Source organism: Nothobranchius furzeri, chromosome 18 (assembly GCF_043380555.1).
Source record: "Nothobranchius furzeri strain GRZ-AD chromosome 18, NfurGRZ-RIMD1, whole genome shotgun sequence".
NCBI classification, from domain to species: Eukaryota; Metazoa; Chordata; class Actinopteri; order Cyprinodontiformes; family Nothobranchiidae; genus Nothobranchius; species Nothobranchius furzeri.
The window spans coordinates 20,662,357-20,670,107 of NC_091758.1; the positions used below are offsets into that span (position 1 = coordinate 20,662,357).

Here is a 7,751-nt window from a genome sequence, read left to right on the forward strand (position 1 = left end):
AAAATTTATAAATAAAAAAATAAAAACTTTTGAGTCAATGACACTGAAATGGGTAATATCACATTCACAACCCTGTCACTTTAATAGTCACTTGGTATCATTCACAGAATATTTTGAGATGTATATATTTTAAATGTTGAAGTTTAAAATAATACCATATGAAGTAGGCCTACAATAGCTTACAGTGTATACAAGGATGATTAGGTCATTGAATCAGTGTCTGTTGTGTCTCCAGTATGTTGCCTGCAGTGATGTTTAAAGTCCAGTAGGTGTCACTATAGAGCAAAACAGCAGCACTGTGTCGACACAGTACCAATACTATTTGGGGAATGTGCTGAAACGCTTCATGCGATGGCTTCATCTACCCATCACTAGGAACAACCCTTCCACACTTCCTAGTCAGACGGCGGAATCCACTTGTATCAAATGACAGTTCGGATCTGATCTGAACCTTTCTACAGTCTGAACCGGTCTGAACACGGAACTCAGAGCGCGCTGTGATTGGCTCACGGCCTACCTGGGGGGAGGGTAACTCGTTTCAAACGTTTTCTTGAAAAAAAAAAAACATTTAAAAATAAATATCCTGCGTCAAAGCACAGAATTGTAGTGGAAAACGACTTAAATACATAAAAAAGTTTGAGGGAAATGTTCTACGAGACGTTTAAAAGGTCACGTGATCCGGCGGCGCCACACATTGGACTAATGAATTCCAAGTGGAACATGGAGGAATGAGGTGTGTTCATCTGACACGGTGAGTAAAAATTATGGAAAGGAGGCGCAGGGGTTGACGTTGTGTGTTTGTATGCGCTACAAAAACAAGTAGCTGTAGGCTATGAGTGTGCGATGCAAGCGCGCTCGGGAGATCAAGCCAAAAGTTCACTTTCAGTCAATTCACTCGGTACAATGAAGGAATGGGACATCACGCCCGGGTGTGGCCTGACTGAAGACACGTCTAATCAGGCACGTAAAGGCAAGAGCATGATGGGTCGTGGCCCTGCCCTCCACCTACAAGCCCCGGCGTCCCCGGCATGGCGTTTTTCTCTTCACCTATAACACAAAGAAACTTGTTAGCTATGCTATAGAAAAGTTAGCTTGCTTGCTGGTGTTGATTCTGCTGCCTTCCAGTAAGCGTTCGCTTACAGAGCACTACCTTTTCATGGCTCTTTAAGCTTTCTGCTTCATGCTCTTTCTCTTCTTCCCTGTGTCTCGCCATGAGCGCCGTGTTGGACTCTGCGCTAGGCGAAAGTCTGCTTCTCGTCCCTGTCCTCAGGGCTGTGAGGTTTTTTCTCCACGAGTTATGTTGCCCCATTCTCGGTCGATGGGCGTGAAATTCCTCTGTGTCCTGGGAGACGTTGCAGGTTCGCAGCAGGACCCCATGCTCTCCGAGTTGGCTCCTGCAGCTTTGCACGGTTCCAATGCGAGCGGTCTTGTGATCAAGTTGTCTCGCAGCAGGAAGGTTGCTGGTTCAAAACCCTTCTGCAGCCTTTTTGTGTGGAGTTATGTTCTCCCCATGCATGCGTTGAAACGGCTGTTTTCCGCTTGGTCCTAGTGCTCAACCTGTGTCTTCTTAATATAACGTAATATAATTTTTGGACGGTAAAAAGTGCAGGGGACAAAACTTTAGAGGAAAAATTACATCCATCGTTGTAAGTTTGAAAAATGTAAATTTCAAAATGTATTTAATTAGAAACCCGATAAGCAGACCAACTCTACCAGGTTAACAAAAAAACATACTGAGGGGAATTAGGTATGATGTGAAAAAGTTTATTTCTAACCATATTTTCTCAAACATTAACATTTATCTTTTCAGTTTGCAGGTATATTTGAGCTTCAGTCATAACGATGTCTTCAATTCCTGGACTTCCTACACCAGGGTCAGAGGTTCCTGTTCTCATCAACAAAGTAAATCTAAAATCCCGTCATGGTCTGGTAGAATTATGGGTCAGTGTGGATGATGGAAGGAAGCACATTTATGAGCAGAAGAGGGAGGAAATTCAGATTCCCCAGAGAAAGTTTTATGGATCAGAAGGAAAACCTGGAGACACCTGTCTTGTTTGTGTCACGGACGTTTGGCACAGAGCTCAAATTGTGTCCATTCAAAATGAAACCTACAATGTTTTTCTGATTGACCAAGGAGAATCACATGTCACCACGAGTGCAGCTTTAGCATGGGGCAAGAATGACAGTTTTCAATTCCCTCCTAAAATCGAACTTTGTATCCTTGCAAATGTCATCTCCCTTCAAAATGAGTGGCCTGAAACTGTCACCAAGTTTTTGATGTGTTTGCCAGGGAAGAGGTTCAAAGGACTGGTTCGGTACATAATTAAGCCAGATAGGATCATTCTCCTTGAGATGCCAATCATTTCCAAGCACATGTGTAAGCTTGGAGCTGCGAAGAAGATTAAAGTTGATGAATTTCTAGAAGTTGTGCAGAGACATCTTTGTGAAAGTGGAAAATCGTCTGGATCCCTTTGTTTACCACAGGAACTAGAGCTAGATATCCGGTGCCAACTTCCTCATCATGACCAATACTTTTATCCCGAGCTGACGACAAACATTTATGAAACTGTGAAAGTGACGGAAGTATTTGATCCACTCAATATTTCTTGCATACCCTTTGTTTTTTCCAAAGCTGTAGAACTGCTGTCTGATCAGATCCACCAGCATTATGAAGAGAGCTCAGATTTTAGAGAAGCTCATCCCCAGAGCTGCGGGGATCCATGTGCAACCAGGGGTGCTGATGGCAGGTGGCACCGCTCTCTACTAAAGCAAAACGTGGTGAATGGAGAGGATGTTGTGGAAGTCTTTCATGTGGATGAAGGAAAACCTGAACTAGTTGAAGCTGAAGGCATCAGACCACTCCTTGGAAGATTCCTAAAAATGCCAGTTTTCACCTATCATTGTTCCCTGAGTGGAGTAAAGGCAAACCTCAAAAAGTGGACTGCAGATGAGACTGATGAGGTAAAGTCGATGCTCCTTGATAAAACACTGGTGGCGAGGATTGAAGATTACGACAAACCTCAAGATGTCTATTATGTTGCTCTGTATGGAGCAAATGCTGAATGCATCAATGATGTTATTCTTGAAAAAGCAGGACTTGTATCATCATCTGAGTCTGGAAAAGGTTTAAATGACCAGAAGGAATCCTCATCTTCCCTTTCGTTGGAGGAAAAAAAACTATTAAACCTACAAAATCAAACCAATGGAGTTTGTGATCTGGAAGAAAAAACGAGGCCAAATGCAACAGAACAAGTGGACAGTGGCAGGAGTGGATGTTCTCAAGTTCTTGACCCTCTGCTACACAGCAATGGGCATCTTTCAACAAGTTTGTTGCAAAATGCTTGCGATGACGGCACATTTGCTGTAGGTGAAACAGTTGATGTCCAAATTTCTTGCATTGAAAGTCTACAGAAGATCTGGGGTCAACCATTAAAAAGTGGTGATTCTCTTAGTGTGTGTAAAAAAGCTTTCAAGAATATAGACCTGCTCACAGATCCAAAGAAGTCCAATGGGAAAACTGAAATGGTGTATGCATCTTGTATTGCAGGACCCAGTTTCTTTTGGTGTCAGTTTTCCAACACAGAGGATCTGGACAAAGTGTCTCAGCTTGCTCACAAAGCTGGACAGGAAAAGCAGGATGCAATGATCCCTAAGAGTCTCAACATTGGCGGTCCGTGTCTTGCTCTGTTTTCCCAAGACAACCAGTGGTACAGAGCTCAGATTCTTCAGAAAGACGACGAAACACTCCGTGTCCTGTTTGTCGACTATGGAAATGAAGCTGAAGTTGATGTCAGAAATGTGAGACCTCTGCCCCAGAGTCTACTGGAGACAACCTCTCAGGCCTTTTTGTGTTCTTTGAGTGGATTTGATGAGTCCAAAGGCTGCTGGACTGATGAAGCTTATGACAACTTCTATAATGTTCTGATCAACAAACCTCTTAAACTGACCATTCACACCATGAGGGACCATCCAGAGATTACAGTTCCTCAGTATTCAGTAGATGTTGACCATGAAGGAGTAAATATAAATGCAGTGATGCTAAAATACTGGGAACCAGTTACAGAAGACATGGCAAGACCAGAAAATCCTTCAACTACTGACTCAATCCAGGATGATCAAGAGCAGAGCAGCATGAAACAACTTTGTGAGTCTAAAGAGGCTTCTAATAAAATGGACTTTAAAGACCTTATGATATCCAGAAAAATTACAGAAACGGTGTATGCATCTTGTATTGCTGAACCAGATTTCTTCTGGTGTCAGTTTTCAAATACCACAGATGATCTACACAAAGTGTCTCAGCTTGCTCAGGAGTTTGGACAGGAAGACCAGGATGTGATGTTCCCTCAAAGTCTTGAATCGGGCAGTCCATGTCTTGCTCTGTTTTCCCAAGATGACCAGTGGTACAGAGCTCAAGTTATGCAGAAGGAAGGGGAAACCCTCCGTGTTCTGTTTGTTGACTATGGAAATGAGGCTGAAGTGGACATTAAGAATGTAAGAGCATTGCCCAAAAGTCTAATGGAGATGAGTCCTCAAGCCTTTTTGTGTCGTCTAAGTGGATTTGAGAAGTCCAAAGGCTCCTGGGATGACACAGCTTATGACGAGTTCTACAAGCTTCTGGTTGACAAACCCCTTAAAGTGACTGTGTTGGATATGGAGGAACATTCAGAGATGGAAATTCCTCAATATGAAGTTCAAATGGAGTGTGAAGGAGTGGTTGTGAATACGCTGATGAAGAAATACTGGAGACCGTTGGATGTGGAAGGCCAGTTCGCCTGGAAGCAGGTTAGTAAAGTATAGTTTGGGATTTTAAAAGGAACCCAGGTTACAAAACTTTGTAGTTCTTAAAAGATAAATGTTATTATCAGTTATATTAAAGTGGCGTAAAAAACCTTAATGTCTTCATTTTTATAAAATGTGTTAAAATAGTTTAACTCGTAGGTCGCCATTGTTGTTAGCGTCGCAATGCTCTCTGGGTAGTGACGTCATTTGGTTGTACCTCAGTTGCACCGGCCCGCTTTGGGACCCTGTTGTGACTGTTCAGCGACATAAACATGTCATCTGTTCAGCCTTTTCAATTTGAAGCAGAGTGAAACATTAATGAGGACATCACTGACGATGTTTCACAAAACGAGCTTCAAAATGAAGAGCAAGAAGGGCGGGATGAAGCAAGTGCAGGACAAAACCGGTGGTGTGTGTGTGCAGCAAATGCGTCTCCATGGTAACTGAGAGGGAGAGTGTTAAGAGCTCATATTTTTGTCAGCAGAAGTTAACGGTAAGCTATTGTGTGATCAATCTTATTCAATTATGAATGATTTTGGAGAATTTTAGCATCCAGTGCCGTTGTGTGCTTTATACAGTGGTGTGAAAACTATTTGCCCCCTTCCTGATTTCTTATTCTTTTGCATGTTTGTCACACAAAATGTTTCTGATCATCAAACACATTTAACCATTAGTCAAAGATAACACAAGTAAACACAAAGTGAAGTTTTCAAATGATGGTTTTTATTATTTAGGGAGAGAACAAAATCCAAACCTACATTGCCCTGTGTGAAAAAGTAATTGCCCCCTGAACCTAATAACTGGTTGGGCCTCCCTTAGCAGCAATAACTGCAATCAAGCATTTGTGAAAACTTGCTACAAGTCTTTTACAGCGCTCTGGAGGACTTTTGGCCCTCTCATCTTTGCAGAATTGTTGTAATTCAGCTTTATTTGAGGGTTTTCTAGCATGAACCGCCTTTTTAAGGTCCTGCCATAACATCTCAATAGGATTCAGGTCAGGACGTTGACTAGGCCACTCCAAAGTCTTCCTTTTGTTGTTCTTCAGCCATTCAGAGGTAGATTTGCTTTTGTGTTTTGGGTCATTGTCCTGCTGCAGCACCCAAGATCGCTTCAGCTTTAGTTGATGAACAGATGGTCAGATGTTCTCCTTCAGGATGTTTTGGTAGACAGTAGAATTCATGGTTCCATTTATCACAGCAAGCCTTCCAGTTCCTGAAGCAGTAAAACAACCCCAGACCATCACACTACCACCACCATATTTTACTGTTGGTATGATGTTCTTTGTCTGAAATGCTGCGTTACTTCTACGCCAGATGGAACGGGACATTTGCCTTCCAAAAAGTTCAACTTTTGTCTCATCAGGCCACAAGGTATTTTCCCAAAAATCTTGGCAACCATTGAGATGTTTCTTAGCAAAATTGAGACGAGCCCTAATATTCTTTTTGCTTAACAGTGGTTTAGTCTTGAAAATCTGCCATGCAGGTCATTTTTGCCCAGTCTCTTTCTTATGGTGGAGTCGTGAACACTGACCTTAATTGAGGCAAGTGAGGCCTGCAGTTCCGTAGAAGTTGTCCTGGGGTCTTTTGTGACCTCTCGGATGAGTTGTCTCTGTGCTCTTGGGGTAATTTTGGTTGGCCGCTCACTCCTGGGAAGGTTCACCACTGTTCCATGTTGTTGCCATTTGTGGATAATGGCTCTCACTGTGGTTCGCTGGAGTCCCAAAACTTTAGAAATGGCTTTATAACCATTACCAGATAGATCTCAATTACTTTTGTTCTCATTTGTTCTTGAATTTCTTCGGATCTTGGCATGATGTCTAGCTAGTGAGGGGCTTTTGGTCTACTTCTCTGTGTCAGGCAGCTCATATTTAAGTGATTTCTTGCCCAACATGACAGAAGCGGCAGCTGCAGGAGCGGGTTGTCGGCTCGAGAGAGCATCCAGTGTCTCTTGTCTCTCCGAGGGTGTTTAGGCTCCTTGTGTGGGAAAATGGTCGGTAAAGCATTTAGTTTCTGCCTTCTCTTATGCCCAGCTGCTCTGGTGAGCTCTTTAATTAGTTTTGGTCGACTATAAGCCTCAAACGCATCAGGAGAAAAATGTTGGGAACACAGCCGCGGATCTTTGGGAAGTTGTGTCCGTCCACAGGCATCTTCCCACTGCTTTCTCCTCTTCTTGCCTGTGGGAAAGCTGTGTTAACTCACATCACTCCCCTTGTTGCCCTCTGACTGGAAATTACATCCAAAAGCAGCACAATGTGGCATTTTACTTAATTATAAATACGGTGAGCGCGTAAACAAACACTAGCGTCAATAGTTATTCTTCCAAGTGCAACCAATATACGTCATCGCCCCCAGAGTGCATTGCGTGCGGAAAACATGGCGTCCTACGTATTTCAGAAAGTGTGCTAAATATTATAGTTTTATAAACAGCAATATTTTGTGTGTTTCTAGCATAGTTTGGTACAACAGAAAACTTGTGGCTTATTAGGGCATACACGTCCTCATAGCCGGAGTTCCCTTTAAGACAGTTTGTTGTTTTTTAATTTTAACTCATGTCTCATTTTTAGTGGCCCAAGATGAAGCCTAACTCATCCTGATGTTGAAAAGAATGGTAGGCTTAACTTGTATTTCCCCTTGTCTCCTATTTTAAAATGATTTTTTTTAATCAAATAGTTTTAAATTAACCTATCAGAAACTTGGGTTATTGCAACAAAGACTTAATAATTACCAGAGTTTTGAGACTGATTTGATTTTTTTTTCTTTCAGGTCCTGATGAAGCAAAATTGTGATTGGTCTTAATTTTCTAAATACATTAATGCTTGTCTGTTTTAAAAAATGTTACTATTAAAATAAAGGATTTTTCTATATGGATCAAAAATATTCTTATGAGTATTTGTTTGGGTGAGCATCAAAAACTGTTACAATTTTTTCCAGGCTGAAATGTTTTTTTTTTTTTTGAGTGAAATAAAAACAAAC

At 41.9% G+C, this 7,751-nt stretch overlaps 1 protein-coding gene across 2 annotated transcripts; it reads left to right on the top strand.

The window, feature by feature from the left end:
* The first annotated feature begins 411 nt into the window (after positions 1-411).
* Positions 412-7,653, top strand: LOC107391990 (tudor domain-containing 6). 2 transcript variants are annotated; one of them, XM_070547062.1, is made up of 4 exons: positions 412-733; positions 1,811-4,782; positions 7,343-7,386; positions 7,542-7,653. In XM_070547062.1, the coding sequence occupies exons 2-3, from the start codon at positions 1,843-1,845 to the stop codon at positions 7,370-7,372; spliced, it is 2,970 nt and encodes a 989-aa protein (XP_070403163.1). In that variant the 5' UTR covers positions 412-733; positions 1,811-1,842; the 3' UTR covers positions 7,373-7,386; positions 7,542-7,653. The 2 variants fall into 2 exon arrangements, with proteins under 2 accessions (XP_070403163.1, XP_054597738.2); XM_054741763.2 differs by having other exon boundaries at positions 413-751.
* Positions 7,654-7,751: the final 98 nt, after the last annotated feature.

Bases quoted from the DNA above. Each gene is read 5' to 3' on its own strand.
- LOC107391990 (XM_070547062.1), top strand. From the start codon at position 1,843: ATGTCTTCAATTCCTGGACTTCCTACACCAGGGTCAGAGGTTCCTGTT. The intron at 4,783-7,342 runs GTTAGTAAAGTA...TCTCATTTTTAG, and splicing joins GCCAGTTCGCCTGGAAGCAG to TGGCCCAAGATGAAGCCTAA.